Source organism: Artemia sp. Qi Xiang Cuo, chromosome 17 (assembly GCF_049724085.1).
Source record: "Artemia sp. Qi Xiang Cuo chromosome 17, ASM4972408v1, whole genome shotgun sequence".
In the NCBI taxonomy this organism is placed as follows: Eukaryota; Metazoa; Arthropoda; class Branchiopoda; order Anostraca; family Artemiidae; genus Artemia; species Artemia sp. Qi Xiang Cuo.
Genome location: NC_142810.1, coordinates 27,386,933 through 27,411,269, shown reverse-complemented (window position 1 = coordinate 27,411,269; position 24,337 = coordinate 27,386,933). Strand labels below are relative to the sequence as shown.

The 24,337-nt window shown below is 36.1% G+C and overlaps 1 protein-coding gene across 2 annotated transcripts in view; it reads right to left on the bottom strand.

Annotated features, from left to right (window-relative positions):
* Pms2 (mismatch repair endonuclease PMS2) overlaps positions 1–24,337 on the bottom strand; it is a 77,356-nt gene that overhangs the window by 10,728 nt on the left and 42,291 nt on the right. For both annotated transcript variants that reach the window (XM_089103552.1, XM_089103554.1), the window contains exons 8-10: positions 8,853–9,012; positions 6,439–7,220; positions 642–790 (exon numbers count right to left, since the gene is read on the bottom strand). In XM_089103552.1, coding sequence (XP_088959678.1) covers positions 642–790; positions 6,439–7,220; positions 8,853–9,012 — 1,091 coding nt within the window. The remainder of the gene's footprint in view (positions 1–641; positions 791–6,438; positions 7,221–8,852; positions 9,013–24,337) is intronic.

Below are 24,337 nucleotides of genomic sequence, written 5' to 3'. Positions count from 1 at the left end.
AAATATAAGTAGCTTGATGTAATTATCTAATCTGAGATAGAAGGGATGAAGGACGGTTGAAGGACATTCCACAGAAAAATTTGTCTGAAAACCAACCGTTATCCGAAAATATCAAAATCATAACTTGAAAAATAATGTTCGACACTTCAGACCAAAAAGTATTTTTGGTATTTAGTAGTAATTTTAATAGCAACAAATTTAATTTTCTGCAAATGAAAGTAAAGTGTCATTAGATACTAAAAGTGAACAGAAGTGATCATATAGCTAAAAGCAGAGCAAAAGACAAGCGTTGCTGGCCAGGTTGACTCTATTCAGCTGCATACGGGTTCAGAACCATATCAGCCTAATTTAAGCGATGCAGACAGTACCAGGTACTGAATTCATAGTCTGCTTATTTCTATCGCCCCCTATCATAGTACTGTCGGCAAAAGTCGAATTGCCAAGAGTAGCAGCATATCATCAAGACTGATTGGCCTTTTTGGCTATTGGGAGGTAGGGGAAGCTGATAACTCAAGATCTTGTTTCTTTGTTCATTTACTCAGGGGGCCTTACTCAGAAGGTGGCCAGTTCCTCTATGGTCACAAGATGAACAAATGCTAAGATTTTTATAATAAAGAAATTTAAAAGGTGAAATTACTCACACAACAAGCCTTTGACTTTGTAGAACTGTGTTGGCCTTTAAATCTTCAAAGTTATAAATCTCATCGGTAGCATGTTGATCAACAATAAAAAGATCATTTTTGAATTTGACTATGATAAATCCTAAGTTGAATTGGCCGATTATTTCCATCTAAAATAAACAAAATAATGAAGGAAAGACGGAAAGGATAAAGCCCTTTGATGAATATCATAATTAAAAAGACTCAAACTGCCGTTAGTTGCATCAGAAGCAACGAGGTGATGCGATTCACGTCTCGTAAATCGATTACAGTTGCAAACTCGCCCCCGGTTCCAGATTCTAGAATAGTCCGAATTCATTTAAAAAAAAGCTAAAGCAATAGGTCATTATTGTCAAACGTCTTCCGCTTCTTTATGAAGGAGTAACTCAGAAGCAGCAGTATCTATAGACTCCGTTACCTAGGATCACAAAAATTGATCACCCATTACAACAAACACACCCACCAGCTGTTCTCCTATATGTCTTCAGAAATCATTGGTACCTTATCTCACAGATCAGCACTTTACGGTAACTTAAAAATAGAACACAATCCGAGAGAGACAGACGGTACCTCTCCCTTTACTTTCTAGTATTAATAAGAGAGGTGTTGAAATTGCTAGAGCAAGTTATGGGAATGAGCGATGAAAGATTACCAAAGATCGTTCTTTTCAGCCATCCATCTAGGGCCAAACGAAAAGCAGGTCGTCCCCAAATAAGGTCAGAAGACGTCGCAAGGAAGGCTTTAAAGGAAGTTGGAACTTCTTGTGAGGGGGGAAATAGTGAAACTTTGTATATATTGGGGTGGAGAAGCATACGCAGCTGTGTTGGCCTCAGGCGGCTTGGTGCTACAGTAGGAGTAGTAGTAGATAATTCTGACTAGTAATATCACACGCAAAGCAATAAATAATATTAACTGTTGGTAACGAATCGCCCAGCTCGCTCTCTCTCTATAATAATCCCATCCCCCTCTTGAGCATACCTGTCCAGAGAGGGCTACAAGGCTGTATGTACTTTAATGAAGTGCTACGTATCAATAGCCCCCTCGAAACATACGCCCTCCATGAACTTCTCCTGACCAAGAGGAGGCGATGTTTTATTATATAAACTTTTTACAATAATGAGATGATTAGCATTATTCAAATCGTAAAGCAAGACCCCGAGGATCCTATAAAACGAATTTACTATTTGATAGAGTACTGACTATTAAAAACATTTTCTATAACTACGTCTCTCCCCCCTTCCCAGAAAGTCGGGAGATTTTCGCTAATCGTGAAAATAGTCCTGATTTACATATATTTATACCAAACGGTTACACAATTTTGGGCAAGATTTTTAGCCGTCTGTAAGCGTTTTTTAAGTGTAATACTTTGTTTACAATCGTGTAATTGCCGGAAAGATAGATTTTTTACATGAATTATTATCTTACTAAAACAAAGTTACTCAATACAAGATTGATCAAGTATTCAAAATATTCTAATGAATAAAAAAATACTTTTAAACTTATTTCTGAATTCCTGAATTTATTTGAGAGTATTAGGTACGTAAATTAATTTTAAATTCCCACAAATGCTGATAATGGTAATGGAAACGAATGACCAATTACATTTTGACATTTTTTTTTTTAATTTACCGTCGACATCTTTAAATTTTATAAGTACACCCTTTAATAATGAACAAACAGAAAATCAAATCAAACACAGATGAAATGTAGTTAAGCACACTCTCTGTACTCTAAAACACAACCTAAATATTGAAAATTTTTACATAATCCTGAATTATGGATAAGATGATAAGGAAAAGGTGAAGGACACGGGCCTGGATAAGGTGAAGCAATATGCTTATAGGAAAAAGATCAGTAGCTTTCAAGATTTTTAAGAGTAGTTTTCACAGTTTTTTAAGGTTTCTTTCAAATGATCCTATGGTCTTAACTATTAAAGTACTTTATGTTTTTAGTATCTACAATTTCTTCTGCTCAATTCTACTATTCCCCCAGCACTGATTTTAAAATACTCCTAAGTGATCAATTTTGTCTGAAAGCGAAATATTTGATTATCATTATCAACTTTTGCCTTGAAAACAAAGGTAATTTGGTACTAAGATTCCTCCTACCAGTGTTGGGAATTACTTGAGTAAAAATTACTTAAGTAATTCCTTAAGTAAACAATCTCAATACTTGTACTATACTTAAATAAAAGATTCCAAATACTCGTATTTAAGTAAAAACTAGAAGTACTTTAGAGTACTTAAGTACTCAAGAAATTTTAGACCAGAGTTCAATTTCAATACCAACAGTGTTGGGAAGACGTTCGCTGCGACGCTTTTGTATCGTCTAATAAGGGATTCTGCTTTTCTGAAATAATGCATAGAAGCTGACACTTTAAACAAGGAAACCATTGAATATGTTGAATTGCCTTTCGTTTTGAAAGGACACTTTTTTTTAGATTAACGGAAAAATAGGCACAGATGGGGCCATTTCAGCTGTGAAGTGCAGAAGGCCATGATTCGTGAGTTTGATAGACTATATGTTCTTCACTGCAGACATTTCGTTTGCTAACAACAAAAGTTACTTGGGAGTGACTGCCCATTTGCTTGACGAAGATCTTAGGCGGAAATAATTTGCTCTCGCATGTTCACGTTTTAAATGCTCACAAACTTACGACAAAATCACTGGACAGCTGAATGGTGTCTTTGCGAGATATAAAATTACGATTGAAAGAATTGTATTTGGATCATTAACTTACAATGCTTTAAACTTCAGTAGAGCATATAGAGAATTTCCAACAATCTCCAGTGACGAGGGTTAAGCAAGTGGCGGTAAGAAGAAGATGAGGCAGGTCAAACTTATTCTCGTTTTTAAATATTGAAATGATTCTTAGTAATTGGATTGAGCAAGAATGATTTGAGTATTTTTCACTTCCTCTTCATTTCAGATTTGTCAGCCATACACTCAATTTGCTTGTACCCCCAAATACTGATAAAGCAATGAACGGTGTTGCATATCAGTTCGAGTCTTTCTACTTTACAGGCAAACATTGGTTCTTTGATTTCTGGCTATAAGCTCCTAGGACTTAATGTTAAGGCTACTAAGACTGAATTTCTTGCTTATAATACCCAAGGTAAAGCTATATCTTCTTTATCTGTTATTATAGCAGGTAAATCTATTATAGTGCCTTCTTTACTGAAACACCTCGGCCTCGTTTATGGTCCAGATAAGCGTAGTACTCGTATTCTTACCGGTGAACATGCCATATCGGGTTTCCGCGCCAGCTATGCCAAACTTGCTGTACTGAAGTACAGTTGTAGTAAGCGTGTACTTACTAAACTATATATTGCTCTAGCTCTGCCTCACGCGCTGCATATTTCACCACTTTGGGATTTGCTGTCTAAAACGGACCAGTTAAAGGTTCGATCGGGGTTTTGTCGCTATCTGAAATTTTTATTAAGATTCCCGCTGTACTACAGGAATAATTTCATTTTGCAAAAATATTGTATTCCTGACCCTTTAGATGTTGTAGAATCAATAGAGTGCGACACGTTGAAGAGAAATTTAAACTGTTTACTTCATTTTCTGCCATTTAATATTATTTATAAGTGCTGTTGGATTAATTTCATATTATCTATCTTCCTTGTTTAGAAGCTGATTTTTCTTTATATATATATATATATATATATATATATATATATATATATATATATATATATATATATATATATATATATATATATATATATATATGTTTTTATTCTCTCTTTCTTTACTCTGCTTCTATTTTTGGATGTTGTAAGAGGGCAAAAATAAACTGATCTTATCTTATATAGCTATGCCGCTTTTGCCAAATGTACAGCTCTCTGGGACGCTGTTAACAGGAGTTCAAAAGCCACAGATGCTGTCAAAAAGGCATACGACACACAGCTAATCAGGCCTGTGATAGCTCGATGGAATTCGAAATATGACACTGTCAAATGTTTGATGGATTGTCAAAAAAACAGAAACTTCATGATGTCTGTAATGATTCACGGAAACCTAGGTTTGGTTCTCGTGACGTAGATTTTCTAGAAGAAATTTCTAGAATTTTTTTTCTAGAAGAAAGTCATGAAGAATTAGTGGTTGGTCGCGATATCCCTCAGGGGGAAGAAAAGTGCTACTTTTGTACATTTTACCCTTCAATTCCATTTTTTGAAAAGAAGTTAAAAACGCTGAAAGATTTAGTGAAGTTTTGCCAACCACTGGTATATGCTCTTTATTTGGGCCTGGAGGAAAGATTTCCAACTATCTTGGACGAAACACTTTTTCATGCCAAAAATTATGTTGTTGCCGCTTCAACTCATCCTTATTTCAAATTTAAGTGGTTCCCTAGCGAGAGTAGGAATGTAGCTGTTATAGTCTTGAAAGAAAAAGCAAGAAAGGTTGAAGATCCCAAAGTTGTTAACGAGGTCAATAGAACTGACAGAGCTAGCAACTTTTCTGATGATGAATATTTTGGTAATATTGACGAAGAAACTACCGCATACAATTCGGAGAATCGAGATCGCGTATAGCAGAGCGACTGTTTTCAACTGGCGGAGGAATCTTTACCCCAAAATGGAAAATGCTTGGAGATGCTATATTTGAAAAGCTAATAACCTTGAATGGAGCATGCAAGAAATCCATTTAAATTGTTATGTAGCATTAAGTGAGGAATGGCGCGTTTAAAATTATTTTTACTATTAAGCATTCTGTTATTTTAAATGGATTGCATTTTTATTATCTAAGAGTTCCTGCATCTGGTAATCGAAGTAGAAAAATTTTTATTGTCTTTGCGAGGTACCTCTTCGATAAGGTTCAGAGTCAGATATCCGAGGAAAAGCATTTTACTTCTGAGGACTAGTACATACCACGATCCCAGTATATATGGTACAACTGCCATGGAAGTTATTCTAACAAATATCAGGACGAACCTTTTTGGTAGTCAACTCTGTGAGATAACTGCAAGTGTTATCCCTCACCGTTTACCTGGCTCGTTTGGTCTTCGTGAGTACCTACCGGGAAACCAAGTAGATACAACAGTGGTCACTTATGGATTATAAGCGGAATCTCAGTATTGTGAAAATACTTGCGTACTTAAGTACTATGAATGATACATTATTTACAAACGAACTTTCACAACATTAAACTGCCGAATTTGTCATTTTTTGTCAGGTACATTAAGAACATATTACGATGGTCCCGACTGGCCTGTCATTTAAAAACACTAACAAACAAACTGACATATTGTAAGATAATAGTAAAATTTTCATTTATTTAGGATTTCAACAAACGCTGGCACAAAGCTCTTTATAACGCTCATTTTCTTGCATTCATACGATTTAGAATCAGAATTTTTTTGTGCTTTGGATCAATGTAAACGGGGCTTTGGTGGGCAATAAGGGACTGAGAGTAGATATTGAAAACCTGGGTTAAGATGCAGATTATTCCCAAAATTAGTGTAAAGTACTAAAGTACTTTTTAAAAAATACATGGTACTCAAGCAGTATTTTGGAGGAATACTTGATACTTATACTTAGGTATCATTATGTTTCCCATTCTATTGTATTTCCTAATACAATGCTTACTCCTATGATGCAATAGCCCTTCCACCTTATAAGGTCAGATATGTCCATCTATATCAAAACCTCAAAACCAGAAATGTTTCTCATTTTAAAATTTTCCCCATTATTAGTTTTATGAACTAAATAAATTTGGACTTTGAAAAAGTTATCTAAAAGCATAGAATAAAATTCACCCAAAAGAATAAAATTACCTTGAAGAAATCTTCTTTCTCAATCTGCTTACTCAATTCTTCCTCTGCTAGTGAATTATCAGATGCACTGATTTTCGCACGAAAATTTCTATAATATCTGTCCTCCTTATTTCTTTGCCTTTCCGAATCCTTTTCTTGGCATTTTTTCTTCATACTTTTAAGTGAAATATCTAACCTCTTTTCAAAGACCTTAGTTCTTGCTTGGTCATCTATTTGGATATGTGTAACAGCAAGATTTGACTGTCCCACCTCTTTTAGTGGCAATAGAGAGGAAACACTAATTGGCAATATAATCTCATTAACAAATGATTGGCCCGCTCGGTCTTTTCTAGCATTATTTTCCAAAGACATACAACTGTGTTCAACAGTTGTCTTGGCATCTATTTTTTGTTCTTGTATCACATGAATTTCAGCTTCTAGCTCTTCAGGTTCTCCTACATCTCCATGATTTACTACATCATCTATCTTCTTTTCAAGTGTTAATATTGTTCTTATTTTCCCATTTTCTATAATTGTTTCTTTATTTCCAGGAACATTTAATTGGGCAAGTTCTCTAGGTTTAAATATATCTCTGTTATCTTGAATAATTGTATGCTCCTTATTTGTGGTATGATGCGATATTTTAGCAGCTCCTTTTTTAACATTTTCACCATCTTTTGATGTTGGAGAGTTTTCTTGAGCTTCGACGGAAGAATCTAGTTTAGGCTGTTTATATTTCTGAAAAAGATCCCCATGCGTAAATGAAACAGTTCTGTTCGGTTCAGGGGGCTCTTCTGTAAGACCTAATAGAGAAAAAATGAAAATCAAGACTTTACATTTTTTAAGAGCCAATTCATATAATGTACAAAGACTAGAAAGATAGAAATGAAAATGTACCCAAAAAACCCTTAAATATATCCAAATGAGCACTGAACTCGTCTAAGTCGAATAAAATCATGCTTGCCACTAATCTTGGCAATTATCTTCGCTTGCGTGTGGAATTGTGTTTCCTTTTTATTCAATCCATGCTTCATACACTTCGTTTTATTGCTCGCGTTGTTGTCTCTCACATTGTTGTTACTATTTATTTTTTAAAGTGACAAATCATACGGCTTTTTCTTGTAGTGAAGTGTTTTTCATGTAAAAAACAGCACCTTTTAGTGCATTTTTTTAATGTGTCTATGACAGCTGTTTTCATTAAACTGATTCTGATCCTACAATACCTTTTGGTAGACTCCATGATACATTGAACTCAGGAACCCTTTCTACCCAGAGAGGTCAAATAAGCCCTACATCTTCAAAAACCCCAACTAGAACATAAGTTAATATCTATGTCCACCACTGGCGGCTTACGCACTCTGACGACGTTTATGCCAGTAACTGTAATAGAGATTAGGGGAATATCGAGGTTTTTAGATGGCACCATATTATATATTCTTAGATGGCACCGTATTACGAACGAAAAACAAAGGTTTCCACGAATACAGAATATTCTTTACAGAAATCAATTCAAATAGGTTCAGCTGACAGTGGCAGCTGGATAAATTTCAATATCAATTAAAATTCTTATAAATTTGTAAACAATATCAATTGACAAAATAGGTACATTGTACGTGTAATTCAAATCAGTAAGACATACGCAGAACTCCTTGTGACTAGATTGCTAAGCAAACTAATAAAAGCCTTTCAGACTTCATGGAAAGATAGCAATCATAAACAAAAAAAAAACTCCTCACTCAATTATCTCTAGATAATAAACAACGCCACAAAAACACGTTTGCTTAGCCTAGATTCATATTGCTGTGTTTTATTTTTATACATTATGTCAAGAAAAACAGATTTGAGATAAATTAGAGGGAATTAAAAAAGTCACAAATTACCTCTGCAGCAGACATCTGGTAAGAATTTTTAGCATTAGTTAACGAAATACCTCGGAACTGGTAAATTTAGCTTTTGCAATTTTTATATTCTAATAAGGAATCTAATAAGCTTGAATTTTTTAGAATTTTCAACTGGGACAATTTCTTACGGCTCATTGAGTTAAATTGCTCATATAAACGATAATCTTTGTGCAAGGCCGTATCCAGGCGGGAGGGTTAAGGTGATTTGACCCCCCCCCACCCCGAAATTTTTGTTCGACTCGTAAAAACATAACAAAAATGAATAAAAAAAATATTCTTTTGTAAACCCCCCCACCCGAAAAAAATCCTGGATACGACCCTGTTGTTGTGACTTATCAACTTGCGACTAAAAACAAGAGGAAAAACAGAAAATGTTCACTATGCTTGAAAACGTCGCCGTATGCGACCATGATTAACAGTTTTTTCTTTGACAACTGTACTGTAGACACAACTGTGCTGTCCCCTAGAGAAGATTGACCAGCCTGGACTAGTCTTCGAACTGAATACAAAATAAAAATGTTATTCATGACTTGCCATCACATTTCCTTTTGAATGAAGAAAGCTTAGTGAAAACACTTTTGATAAGACATGGTGGTTTCGTTTCTGAGCCATTTTCTCTTATGTCTCTGCTTGTTTCAACTATATTTGAAATGAATGAAGAAGGAATCCGCTCATAAAGTTTCAGTAGAGATGTCTGAAAAAACAGTTCAACAAAATTATAATTTGTTTATATATGAAGAACACCACTAAAACAACAAAGAACAAGACAGAGCATGTAAGGAAAAGGGAATAAAAAAAGAAGAAAAAAGGTTCAACGAAACTAACAAAAGAATAAAAAAGGCTACCAAAATTGCCAAAAAAATAGTAATACGCATAATACAAATGGTGTTTAAGTTCACCTAAGCTATGGGAAATTCAAACTTTACGATATGATTTGCAAACAATAATTTCAACGAGACATGTGCCACGTCATCTTCAGGCTTGTGTCAACAGCTAGCTTGAAGTAAAAAAGAAATCTAAGACCACACTGCCTCTTCATTTCAACTTAAAATGAAATACTAAAATATTAACGGTTAAAAATTTTGATTAAAACCGTGGAATTAGAAAATAAATTATGTAAATACTAATAAATTTCTGATTTTTTCGGCTTCACGTCAAAAAACCTTTATCAATGGAAAAAAGAGAAAATAAATCCAAGTGAAAAAATTAACACATAGGCCTACTAGACAACAACATGACGAAAATGAGGAAACACACAAACTATAGAGTTTGTGTGTTGAAGGGACAAAGAAAAAGGAAAAACGAAAAAAACTTGCATGAAATCAATTATACTTCTTGTTTTTAAAATAAGAAAACAATTATGTGACGCCATGCAACGGGTATGTAAAGCAAGCATTTCTCAAATGAATAATCAGTCAGTACGTATCCGATCTTGACAAGAAATAAGTTTTCTTCGTCTTCCATTTTAAATGAAGCTGTTCGACAGGTTCTGCTACTAGTTAGTTATTAGAATGCTTGATTATTGCTATTTATACAATCAACACTTCTCCAACCCCCGTCGAGCCATAACTCCCGTTCAGGGAAATAACTGTTTCGCGAATGACATTTTGTTATGAAATATAAAAATTAGGATCCTCAGAGGCAACGTTGTAGCGTTGCTTTAGTAAAGAGCCATCTGCTTTCAATATAAGTTTTTCCAACCCCTTCGTATGGAAGAGGCCGTCGCAGAAGCTTAGGACAGGGCTTGTTTAATAAAGGGCTAGAAGTTCTAGTGCCCTATTCAAAGGTTAAAACTGATTGAAGGGAAGCCATCCCCTTTTCCCTTGCCCTTTTTTGCCACCACAACCCTGTAGCCCCCCAAGACATGCGATCAAAATTTTGAAGTAGCAATATTTCTCAGAACAATGGGAAGGTTCAATAAACATGTCTCTCAGAATAACATGACCTTTAACACCCCTTTGACCAAGGCAATACATTATGTAAATTGCCAGTTTGTGGATACGTTCTATAGTGAAAAAAGAGACATGTTTCATCTTGGACATATGATTGGCTCGCAACTTCCAAGGATTGTTTACTAGGCCAGGAGGATTGCACAATTTGCTGGGGAGAGCTGGATCGGAGGGGTGTTCCGGGGCCCAGAAATAGGCTGAATAAAATGTTTATCCTTGATCCGTTATAAAGAGACAAGGTCAGAGACAAGAATAACTTCAGGTACAAAAACAATTTTATTTGGGACATGGGCCCCTTAAATGGGGCCGAAAAAGGGCCGGAACAGCTTTTGTTTCCATCTGCCTCCAAACTTATGTTCCTGGGCGGGATAATGGGGCACGAAAATGGTCCAAGAACTTTTTTAGACTGGCTTGGAATTCTCTATAATCAGCGCCTGTGCTAAGAAGACCCAAAATTTTTTAGGAGGGGTGGGGGAAGAAGCGTGCATGCGGCCATATTAATTTAGGGGCACAGTTCCCCAGTAAAATGGGATCCTAAGAGGCGAGAATTTTTTTTTTGTATCGGCTCAAAACTTACATCTTTAAGTCCTTGGGTCAAGCGGACACACAAGAAAACAGGAAACAAAATTTGGTTCCCCCAACAAAGGGCTGAAAACATTTTCGCCCGAACGGCTTGAGGCTTACACCCATAAGTTCATGGGCTAAGGGTACTGTTAGATATCAAATTTATATATGAAGTAACAAGATAACAAAAACCCTTCAGGTACAGTCATGGCAGGTTAATTGGGTTAATTGGAAACAATTAACCCTTCAGATACGGTCATGACACTATGTTTCTTGACGCTACGTTTTGCATGGGTTAGAATAGTAATCATAGGCAGGTCAATTCGTATCGAAGGAGTTGTCGTAGAAACTTCAAAAAGGGCTCATTCGATTGGAGATTGGAGTGGCTTGTGCCCTTTTTGATAGTCGAAAGTGATTGGAAACACCCCTCCCACGCCCACCATTTCCCCAAACACATCCAATCTAAATTTTGAGATAACGATTTTGTTCAGCGTAGTTGATTTCCAGATAGAAATTCTGTTTTTGAGGAGGACACTCCCCCCCAATCCACAGGGCAAGGGTTTTAAGTTATGCCCTGGGGACATATAAGAACGATGTTGACACAATGTATTATTTATTATTTTTTTCCTTTAGACCAGGGCACTTCGTATCGAAAAAGTTGTCGTAGAAACTTCGAAAAGGGCTAATTCAATTCGGAATTGGAGTGGCTTGTGCCCTTTTTGATAGTCGAAAGTGATTGGAAGGCAACTAACACCCCTTCCACGCCCACCATTTCCCAAAACATATCCAATTAAAATTCTGAGATAGCCATTTTGTTCAGCGTAGTTGATTTCCAAACAGGAATTATGTTTTTAAGGAGGATACACCCCCAAAGCCCTCAGGGCAAAGGTTGTAAGTTATGCCCTGTGTGCATATAAGGTTCATATAGAAAGTTGTTGTAGAAATTTCAAAAAGGGCTCATTTGATTCGAAATTGAAAGGGCTAGTGCCCTTTTTAATAGTCGAAAGTGAGTGGAGAGTAATTACCCCCCCCCCTCTCACGCCCAGCATTTCCCCAAACATATTCAATCAAAGTTTAGAGATAGCCATTTTGATTTCCAGATAGAAATTATGTTTTGAGGAGGACACTCCCCCACAACCCACAGGACAAGGGTTTTAAGTTATGCCTTGGGGGCATATAAGAACGATGTTGACAAAATGTAGTATTTATTATTTTTTTCCTTTAGACCACTGCACTTCATATCGAAGAAGTTGTCGTAGAAACTTCAAAAATGGCTCATTCGATTGGAAATTCAAAGGGCTAGTGCCCTTTTTAATAGTCGAAAGAGATTGGAGGGCAACTAACCCCCCTCTCACGCCCACCAATTCCCCAAACACATCCAATCAAAATTTTGAGATATCCATTTTGTTTAACGTAGTTGAAAGTTCTGGAATTAGGTTGTTGATGATGACAACCCACAGCTTTCAGGGAAAGGGTTGTAAGTTATGCCATGGGGGCATATAAGGTTTTTATAGAAAGCGTTGTCGTTAAGCCTTCAAAAAGGGCTCATTCGATTGGAAATTGAAATGGCTAGCGCCCTTTTTGACAGTCAAAAGTCACAGTCACACCTCTTCCACACCCACCATTTCCCCAAACACATCCGATCAAAATTTTGAGATAGCAATTTTGTTCCACGCAGTTGAAAGTTCTGGAAATTATACCTTTGAGCAGGAAACTTCCCCCACGGTCTTCAGGGCAAGGGTTATAAGTTATACCCTGGGGGAATATAAGGTTTTTATCTAAATCTTTGTCGTAGAAACTTGAAAAAAGGGCTCAATCGATTGGAAATTCAAAGTGCTAGTGCCCTTTTTAATAGTCGAAAGTCATCTGAGGGCAACTAACCCCCATCTCACGCCCACCTTTTCCCCAAATACATCCAATCACAATTTTTAGATAGCCATTTATTCAACGTTGAAAGTTTTGAAAATTAGGTCTTTAAGGATGACAACCCCTCCCCCCCCCCCACAGTCGTCAGGGCAAGGGTTGTAAGTTATGCCCTGGGGGCATATAAGGTTTTTTTTTATAGAAAGCGAGGTTGTAGAAACTTCAAAAAAGGCTCATTCGATTTGAAACTGAAAGGGCTAGTGCCCTTTTTAATAGTCGAAAGTGATTGAAGGGCAACTAACCCCCTTCTCACGCCAACCATTTCACTAAACACATCCAATCAAAATTTTGAGATATCCATTTTGTTCAACGTAGTTGAAAGTTCTGGAAATTACGTCTTTTAGGATAATAATCCCCTCAGATCCCTTAGTGCAAGGGTTGTAAGTTATGTTCTGGGGGCATATAAGGTTCATTATAGAAAGTTGTAGACATTTCAAAAAGGGCTCATTTGATTCGAAATTGAAAGGGCTAGTGCCCTTTTTAGTCGAAAGTGAGTGGCGAGTAATTAAACCCCCTCTCACGCCCACCATTTCCCCAAACACATTCAATTAAAGTTTAGAGATAGCCATTTTGTTCAACGTAGTTGAAAGTTCTGGAAATTATGTATTTGAGGATGAGAAACCCCCCAGAGTCCCCAGGGCAAAGGTTGTAAGTTATGCCCTGGGGGCATGTAAGGTTTTCATAGATAGCGTTGTCATAAAAGCATCAAAAGGGGCTCATTCAATTGGAAATTGAGAGAGCTAGTGTCCTTTTTAAAAGTAGAAACTGACTGGAGCGTAACTAACCCCCCTTTACGCCCACCAGTCCCCCAAACACATCCAATAAAATTTTTCAGATAGCCATTTTGTTCAACGTAGTAGGAAGTTCTGGAAATTAGGTCTTTGAGGATGACACTTCCCCCTACCCTCAGGGAAAAGGTTGTAAGTAATGCCCTGGGGGCATATAAGGTTTTTATTGAAAGCGTTGTCGTAGAAATTTCAAAAGGGCTCATTTGATTGGAACTTGAAAGGGCTAGTGCCTTTTTCTTAGTCAAAAGTGATTGAAGGGCAACTAACCCCTCTCTTTCGCCCACCTTTTCCCCAAACACATCCAATCTAAATTTTGAGATAGCCATTTTGTTCCACGCAGTTGAAAGTTCTGGAAATTATACCTTTGAGGACACTTCCCCCACAGTCTTCAGGGCAAGGATTATAAGTTATGCCATGGGGGCACCTACGATTTTTATTGAAATCTTTGTCACAGAAACTTGAAAAAGATTCGATTACGTAGTTGAAAGTTTTGGAAATTGGGTCGTTAAGAATAACAACCCCTCTCCAGCCCTCCGGGCAAGAGTTGTAAGTTATGCCCGGGGGGCATATAAGTTTTTTTTTTATAGAAAACTATGTTGTAAAAACTTCAAAAAGGGCTCATTAAATTGGAAATTGAAAGTGCTAGTGCCCTTTTTAATAGTAGAAAGTGATTGAAGGGCAAAAAACCCCCCTCTCACGCCCACCATTTTCCCAAACACATCCAATCAAAATTTTGACGTATCTATTTCGTTCAACGTAGTTGAAAGTTCTGGAAATTAGGTCTTTTAGGATGATAGCCCCCTCAGAGCCCTTAGTGCAAGGGTTGTAAGTTATGCCCTGGGGGCATATAAGGTTTATATTGAAAGTTGTTGTAGAAATTTCGAAAAGGGCTCATTTAATCGGAAATTGAAAGTGCTAGTGCCCTTTTTAATGATCAAAAGTGAGTGGAGAGTAAGTAACCCCCCTCTAACGCCCACTATTTCCCCAAACACATTCAATCAAAGTTTAGAGATAACCCTTTTGTTCAACGTAGTTCCAGAAAAGTTTTTGAAGAAAAGTAAAGAACTCCATTAAACCAAAAATGAGCAAAAATAAAATCAAATAATCTACCAAGCGTGAAACTACCACAAATCAGCATCGATAAATAAATGAAACTCAAACCGAACAGATATTACATTAAATAACCGAGTCAAACTCAAAACGAGCAGAAATTAACATGAGTTGGGCTCAAAACCCCTATGCCTTCCCAAGGCCTGACAAGGCCTGAACATATTTTGCACTTTACTGAAAAAAATGCAAATGAATGTGCATTGTCAGTTTAATATACGTATACTGATATCTAGTAATCAAAATGTTAATATTATTTGATTTATTAAAGTTATAAAAGTAAAAACATTTATATTTTTTCAGTAAAGTGCAAATTATGTTCTGGCCTTGGGAAGGCATAGGGGTTTTGAGCCCAACTCATATTAATTTCTGCTCGTTTTGAGTTTGACTCGGTTATTTATTGTAATTTCTGTTCGTTTTGGGTTTCCTTTATTTATCAATGCTGATTTATGGTAGTTTTACGCTTGGTAGATTATTTGATATGATTTTTGCTCAATTTTAGTTTAATGGAGTTCTTTACTTTTCTTCAAAAAACTTGTTTTGTGGAAAGTTTTTTTTAATTAATTACAAGGATAGACGGCACTGACCAAAGGAAAACAGTAAAGGTAAGCCTAGTACCTACTGTTGCAGAAGGTGATGGGAGGAATTCCCTAGAAAGTGGGAGGAGGGGAATCTCCTGGAGGTCAGAGATGATAGCAAATCCCGCTCAGTCAACAAATGACTGTAGTTGTGATTGCCTTGTGAAGGCCTAGTCTTACCCAACTATGGTCTCTGGAGGATATTTTCTCCCATTACTTCCTATTCCCTCCAAAAGTCTACCCTGTAGTCAGGTACGAAACACTTATCTTCAACTGGTATCGATATTTGCTGCTTACATCACTGTCCACAGGGGTAGGACTCGGAGAAATTTATTTCATTTTTAGCTCAAATTTGTATCCCGTATCCCATTGCCCCAATTATTCTAGAGACGCTTATACTGGCTCCATCCTACAATGTTACTTTTAAATTATTCCAAGGAGAAAGTTTTATTTTAATTAAAATCTGGATTTGTTTCCAGTAAAGCCAATTTGTTTTGGCTAGTAAAACCAATAGCTCCTGGCACCTGGTAACGTTCCACATACCAGAGCCCCATTCTTCGGCTCTCTCAAATGTAAATTTGAGAAGGCAGGGAAATTCCTTTTTAATCTTGCTACTAGTCCCTCATAAGTGATGACCCAGAACCAATAAGATTTTTTATTCTTTTTGGTTTTTCCGTTTATGTTGGTGGGTAGCTTGGTATATGCATTTCCAATCAAACAACCAAGTGTATCTTCACTAAATATTGACACGATTATTTTCCGTTTGTTCCAAACATTCTCTTCTTCAAAATTCTCATACTTTAATTCCCCTTTAATTTAATGCCTGATTTTTCCCGTCTTACATTCTGAAATAGTAAGTCATTTCATTGAATGTTATTTTAGTGAAAGATAAATCCGTGCGTTAGGAGCTTGCTATTAAAGTTGGTCAATAAGGTTAAAATTGATCCGTTGATTTACCCTTCTTCTTGAATAGTCATATTTTCTGGGTCCGAGGATGACAGCAAATTTAATTTGTTTTGTTTGCGTGATTCTTAACAGTTTTTGCCCTGATTGTGATCAGACAATTAAAAGTGATTTCGCGCATGTAAAAAAAACTCGGTGTAAAGCGGGCACATTTTGCCTTCACAATAACAATGACAAAACTCAAAATCTTGAAGTCTAGTGTTTACTGACAACTTCTACTGATATTCAGGAATCTGTCTATAAAGACAGATGGAATTTTCAGGACCCTGTAGGGATTCTCATATCGCATTCCAGGCTCCATGAGTAACATAAATTTTAAATTATCAAAGCATGCATTATCCTTAGCGTGAAAAACTTAAGGATAAAAAATACAGAAAAGAGTGGGAAAAGCTGACCTTTATTCGACATAGCTCAAGCAGCTCTTTCTGTCTTAAGCTTACCTATCAGCAACCTCTTCGTCGAGAGAGTGTTCCCTGTTATGAATCTTGTCAAGTACAAAATTCGAAACAGGATGCAGCTTAAAATACTTAACTCTACTGTGATCATCCGATTTAGGCTAAATTGCCAGGGAAAGTGCAGCAGGGACTTTGATCCTACACCCGCTATGCTGAATAGATTTACCATTGACATGTGTGACATCAAAAAACCATCCAATGACAATGAAAAATAAACTCTTGAGGAAATTTTTGGCTATACAGAAGGAGGGTTTGCTATTTAACTTTGAAAATGATCTTGAATACTAGTCGAAGATAAATACAACATATGACTAAAAAGTGTACAAAACTAATTCGAAGTTCATTAAAAGGGAAACACAAATAAAATAGCAATCGGAACTGTTGAAGGACCTTGCCAAGTACAATTTTGTCTCATATGTGTGTTTTTGGCTTCTGTTTCATGACATAAATCTCAGAACATTGTCTTTGGCCTGCAATTTTATAGACAGTTGCATTAATAATGACCGGTCTAATTTCTTATCTTTGACTTGGTCGTTTTAATTTATATTTTGAAACCTACGAAACATTTTGTTCTGATAACTAAGTTTGAGAATTTTCATCTTTTTGAATCTTAGAATTGCAATGTCATAAAAACATTGCATAAAGAACTAAACTTTGATGTCACTTACCTAAATGACATTTCGGAGAGATGTGACCTTCAAGGATTATGCTGCTCTTTAGTTCTACATTATAAATTCAATCTATTAGTTATCTTTGTGAAATGCGCGGTTAACTTCCACGTTTTTGTATAACTTTTCAACATTACAAGATGAGTGTACACAATGATCTTCTCTTTCTTTAGTTCTGTAATTACACTTTCCATTGTATGTAGGGTATAATTTAGCATAACCGCCGGAAAGTAAAAAAAAATGCACCCTTAGATATGGCAAGCATTTTTTTTAAGATTTTCTTTAATTCCTGCTTTTATTTAATTCTCTGACATACCAGAGAACTGAGGAAAATATCTTTCCTGTCAAGCCAGAGACTGAGAACAGAAAATTTTGACCACAAAAGCGCATGTAATCAGTCGAACAATGCTTAACTCTTTAAGATTTCGGAATATGGTGCCAAAATCTGTCAATGAAGACTGAATCCTACCAATTTTAAGCTCCAGTATTCTGAAAAGCAAAATTCACACAATTTGCGCCTATCTGGTAACGTTGTCTCTGATTTTTTTTTTTTTTTTTTTTTTGCACTCATCCCTGCCAGATCTGATTTACCCTGAATTTCGAGTTTGATTGAAGATATTTCCCAGAGGATATATATTAGAGTATTAATTTTCTTTTGCCAATGTATGGCCGGGCAATTATGGACTAAACACGTTAGTCTACATGAAGACATAAATTTTAGCCGAGTTCTTAGTTACCTTATTGATTAGATCTTCCTTCAAGGGGCCCCTAACAGCGTCGTACGGCAGTGAATGTGGAATCATGCACCCCGCACTACCAATAGGTACACTCATACACCAACTGGTTTGGGCCCCAGAAACTGAGACCAAAGCATTTTTCGGCTAGAAACTTATAATCAAAAGTCCTTGGGTCAAGTCCATTAAAAAAAAAACCTAAAAAAAAAATGGTTCGCCTGAAAATGGGGCGCTATAAAGGGCCAGAATTTTTTTTTATTTTTGAGGAACAGCTTGAAACTTACAAAACTCAGTCACTGGGGAGGTGGATCTTAATATACGGGAAAAACTCATAGTGCACCCTCTCATTAGAATTAAGGTCTACAAAACTTTTTGATAAATGACTGACTTGAAATTTTCAAAGATCATTTGCCTGGGCTAGTGCTGACCACATTTTATTTTTGAAGGGGGTGTGGATGCCAAGGAGCGTCAAAATGGGCCAAACAACATACTTTTCCTGATCAGTAGGAGCGACAAGGCCCTAAGCTCAAAGGAACCTAATATAAAAAATTAATTTGGGACATCGTATCCTCAAAATGGGAACTGGCAAGGGCCAAAAAAGCTTTTTTTTCTAACCAGCTTAAAACTAGTTTCCATCAGTCTTTGGGCCAAGAAGACCCCCAAAAACAAGAAAAAATAAAAAGAATTTATTCCCCCGAAAAAGGACCAACAACTTTTATTCCGAACAATTTGAAAATTAAACCCGTCAATAACAAGAACAAATCGATTTGGAGGCACGAGTGCCTTAAAAATGGGCCAAAAACTTCTTTTATTAGCGTGACACTTGCGTTGGGCCCTAAAAGGGGCCACCAAACTTTGTTACTCAGAAGTCTCCTGCCAAATGGACCCAAATGTAAAAGAAAATTTTTGTTTTCTGGCAGGGTCCCTTCTCCGAAATTGGATGTTATTGTTGATGTTATGACAAATAAAAAAAATCCTCAATCGAAATACAAAGTAAAGTGCACAGAAAGAAAAATTGGATTAAAGGCACGAGCACCCAAAAAACGGGCCAAAAACTTCTTTGATTGGCTTAATACTTAAGTTCAGCCCCAAGAGATCCAACAAGCTCTGTTATTCTCAAGTCTCTCAGCCAATCGGACTCTAATGTACAAGAAAAATTTAAGTTCGGATTCAGGGTTTCCCCTCCAAAATCGGGTGTCATTATTGATATTATACCAAATAAAAAAACCAATCCTAGAAAAACAAAACCAGTAAAGTGCATATAACGCTCTAGCCTTTAAAGGACTTAGTGGGGCAGTAGCCCTACTCTTATTTCTGGTGATTTCTATTCGTTTGACTTTACTTTCTGTTCGTTTTAGGATTCAACTATTCATCCACAGCAGTGTCTATTATCTTTATGTTTGAAGTGATTATTTATTTTGATTTTTGTTCGATTTACGACTGATCCATTCATCCATAGCTGCATGTGTTATCTTTATTTTTGGTGTGATTAATCATTATAACTTCTGTTCGGTTTGAGTTTTATTTATTTATTCATAGAAAATTCTGTTTGTTTTAGGTTTGAGTTCATAGATAGGTAAGTAATATTTTAAAATCAAAAATACAGCCGTGAACACAAAAAAAGGAACAAATATCATAAACCTCTTTCAACGATCATCATTAAATGCATAAGTAAAACACTGCATTTTACCTAATACTAGTACTTGATACTTAATACTAGAAAATAAAGTCATGTACCCAAAAAAAAAAAATTACAAATATAATAAAATTAAATCAGATAACATCAAAATATACTTAAATGAAACGCTATGTTCACTTAATACTAGGAAATGTTTAGTGAACATAATCTCCAGATACCTCGCTATTCTACAAATAAACTAAGGCGACGTACTATTTAAGACACCTGGAAGTATCAACTCATTTTTTCCAAATATCTCTTCATTATAGTAGAGAGCCCATGGCACTGAATCAAGCAATGCACCAAATCATCCTCTTGAACTTTGCAAAGCGGTCAAGTATACCTGTCTCAATTGCAACAACTTTCTTTTGAGCAATCTTTAAATCTTGCTCTAATTGGAAGACAATTAGCTATGACATTATTTACGCTCGTTTTAAGTCTTAATTTGGATTGCTTTTTCTCCTTTAAAAAAACTTTTTTTGGAAAATTTTTTCGATTAGTCAAGTTAAAAAAAAATACCAAGAATTTTGAACTATTTCTGCAAGATTAAAAAGTGAACACTGTGGTTGGGATATTTAAACACTGTAGACTGTAAGCTCAGAAAAGCATTTGTTCCCAATAAATTTAAAGAATATTACACGTCGGCTTCAATAGGGTGTCGACATTGCTGCCAAAGATTTAAGCATTTTTCATTACTGTCTCTTTATAAGAATATGGCCCGACTTAACCAGAAGCTAGAAGTTTTAAAAAAGGTAGATACAGATTGTGTATTTAGCCACAAAGGTCATTCAAAAGAGGCATAAGCAATACTTCTATAAAACAAACACACACACAAAAAAAAACAACAACTTTAAGCTATAGTGGATAGGAAACCTAGGTGAAAACAAACACTGCCTCTCCTCTATCGCTATCTCAGTAGAGCAGGCTATACCAATAATAGTTATCCTGCAGGTCGTTCCGTATATCAATGGAAAATCCATGGAATTATACATCCCAAAAGGTTTCTCCTCTCTTGATGTTCAAAGTTCAGACCCGTCGTTAAGGGCCTTTAGGAAAATTCCCTGTTCTGGCACTCTCTAAATGGCTGCTAGTGTCTAGTTAGTTAGTCATGGTTGTGTTTCTTTGTTTTGGCTTTGACTACCGAATCAGGGAAGGAATTCCATTCATCTACAGCTCGGAAATTCCAAAAGTCTGTTCCGAGTCTATTTAAAGCTGTTAATTTGAACACCTTTTCGGAGTGGTCTCTTGTGGTTTCAAGTTTTGCAGACTGAAAATACTTTTGAAAGCCGAGGTTTTCCAGTCTATTTTTTACTTTATATGTTTGTATTTGACCCCCTTGTCTGCGTCAGCACTTTAGGATGAATAGGTGTAGCTTTAATAGTCCACCCTTGAAGCTCATTTCTTTAAATGATGGAAGAAGTTTTGTAGCACGTTGTTGGATGTTTTCTATCAGAATTTGTTTTGTAGTGGGATTCCCATATAATGTTACAATGTTCAATAGTAGGCCTCGCAAGTCCTTAGGAGAGCTTTGGAAATATCTGGATGTCTGCCTCATTAGATGATAGAACACCGCCTGATTAGTCCTATAAATTGTAACGCTTTAGTGGTAATTTTTTTTCGGTATTTCCATGGAACTTTAAGCGAGAGTCAATGATGCCAAGATCTCTTTCAGATTATACTTGAGTTAAGGGCATCTTTAGGCCTACCTTATCCTTTGTTGTCTTTTGTGGAGTAGTTTCTCTTGAACACACTTTAGGCCTACCTTATCCTTTGTTGTCTTTTGTGGAGTAGTTTCTCTTGAACACACTTTAGGCCTACCTTATCCTTTGTTGTCTTTTGTGGAGTAGGTGACTCTCATGTGTTTCATTTGCAGATTACCTTGGACTTGCTTGTAGATTAGTTGTTAGCCTCTCAAGGTCACTTTGGAAAATAATGGTGTCTATTGGGGATATCATTTTTCTATATAGTTTAGAATCATCTGTAAAGATATTTATTGTGCTTTCAATGCTCTTGTCGGTTTCGTTGACGAATAAGACGAGTGGACCAATCGCACTATCTTGTACACCTCCACTTATTACGTTTATTTGGTTAAATGGCTTTCTCAAAAGTTGTTTAATTTTATTTACGAACGTTTTTATTAGTAATAAATATACGTAACTAACGAATTAACTTACGTAACGAACTTCTATATTCATATATTTTTAATACGTATATTAGGGGGTTCGCCCCCTTGTCAATACCTCGCTCTTTACGCTAAAGTTCGAATTTTGTTCCAATTCTTTAAAAATGACCCCTTCATCAAAAAGGCCGTTTGCTATTAGAATACAAAGAATGCATCACACAGCTGTTAGAATAAATAGCTCTTATGAAAGCACTAAAAAATCTTTGGCTTAAAGGGCGAATAACAAGAGGGCAAACCCAATCATATACGTAATAATTTCTGTTCGTTTGAAGTTTTGACGTTGCTCCTTACTTTCAGTTGAAAAACTTTTTTTTTTTAAATTTAATTTCCGATCGTTTTTTTTTAAATAATGCTGGGAAATCCGGCGCCCCCTTCATAGCAATGTTCATTCCCCCATGAAAACTCCCACATAAACCCCGACCCACCCACCCCCCACCCCCAGTACCAGGAAAACCCCCCTGAAAACGTCTGTATACTTCCCAATAACCAATAATATATATAAACATTGGGTAAAATTCATAACTTTCAGCCCTCCCCCCGGGGACTTTCGAGGATTAAGTCATCCTAAAAGACATAGTTATTATATTTTCGACCATGCTGAATAAAATGGCTATCCCAAAATTTTGATCGGGTGACGTTGGGAAAAAAATGAGCGTGAGAGGGGGCCTAGTTGCCCTCCATTTTCTTCGGTTAGAATGAGCCCTCTTACGATATTCTAGGACCACTGGGTCGATACGATCACCCCTGAAAAAAAAAAAAAAAAAAAAAAAAAAAAAAAAAAAAAAACGCATCTGTGATCTCTCTTCTGGCAAAAAATACAAAATTCCATATTTTTGCAGATAGGAGCTTGAAACCACTACGGTAGGATCTCTGATATGCTGAATCTGAAGGTGTGGTTTTCATTAAGGTTCTATAGCTTTTAGGGGGTGTTCCCCCTTTTTTCGAAAATCACATGATTTTCTCAGGCGCGTAACTTTTGATGGGTAGGACTAAACTTGATGATTATATATTTGAAATCAGCATTAAAATCTGATTCTTTTGATGTATCTATCGGTATGAAAATTTCGTTTTTTAGAGTTTCGGTTACTATTGAGGCGGGTCGCTCCTTAGTTCGTTACCACAAACTGTTTGAAACAGAACAGCCTACAATTATTTCTTAACTGAAAACTTGCGATTTTTTTTTTATCAGTTTTAAAATATTTCAATCTTGGACTCAGATTCCATCGGAAATTTCTTTCCAACGTTATTTCAGTTGCTGATATTTATCAGCAATTGTTAGACGAACAAATAAGCTTTCAAATGGGGATAAATCCATTAATTTAGACAGTGAAAAAAAGGTACAAAGGTCCAGATATTTCGATCACATATTCAGCGACCGTCTTCAGTAGAAATACTAAAATATCAAAATTGAAACTAGCATGTTTATACAGAGCAAAATAAATAACTTTTCGGGTCATTCACAAAATAATGAACTTCCGGATTATTCACTAGATTATTTTCAGAGAGTTCATTGACAAAGTTCATTCAAAGTCTTGATGTAAATTTGTTTCTTTAATCTTGCCCAAATGTAAAACAAATTTTCAATGAAGGTGGCAAAGCCTTCCGTGTCTTCAAATTGCAAACCAAATGTTGAGTTTATAGCTGTTTACTGGGTTGGTCTCATTTCCCATACCTACGATGTATTTTCGACATAACACCTTTAATTAGATTTCTGAGACCACACTGGCTAATTATGACAAATAAAAAGCGCCAAGAAGAGAGAAACGAGGACAATAACAGGCAGTGAAAACAGAAGAAAAAGTTATGCAAATATTTCGATTGAGACCTCCGCTTAACCGTCCTCAGCGCGGAATAATAAAAAAAAAATGCAGATAAAAGTCCAAAGGACAATACAAAGTTCCAGCTTCAGTGTTTATTTTGAGGTTTTACTGGTTTTTATATTGTAACAACTTTTTCTAGTAACAACTCTTAATTTGCGATAATTTTATGCTTACAAGTGTTCGATTCCAAGCACATTTCATCGGAAACGTTTGTTGCCTAGCTTGAATTCTTCTGTTTTTTTATATTATGTAAGATTTTTTTTATATTACATAAGATTTTATATTATATATAAAACCTTGGCCCCCTTGTTACACATCCTCAAAACGTACAAGGTATGTTCGATTTGATGATCTAATTAAAGGTATTACGTCGAAAATAGCAATTGTTAGAAATAACTTTCTGTAGGTCAGAGAAACACTTTTGTTTTACGAAAACTGTTATCTATAATGTTTCTTAAGGCAGTGAAAACCTTAGATACACAGCGAGAAAAATCTTGTCAAAATTGGAATAAGTGTTAATATGCGTGATTTAAAACTTAATAGCAAGGTTAAAGGCCCATCAATTTACCAAAAGATTTGACAGCGTCGTGATGGCTCAGTTTACCAATGA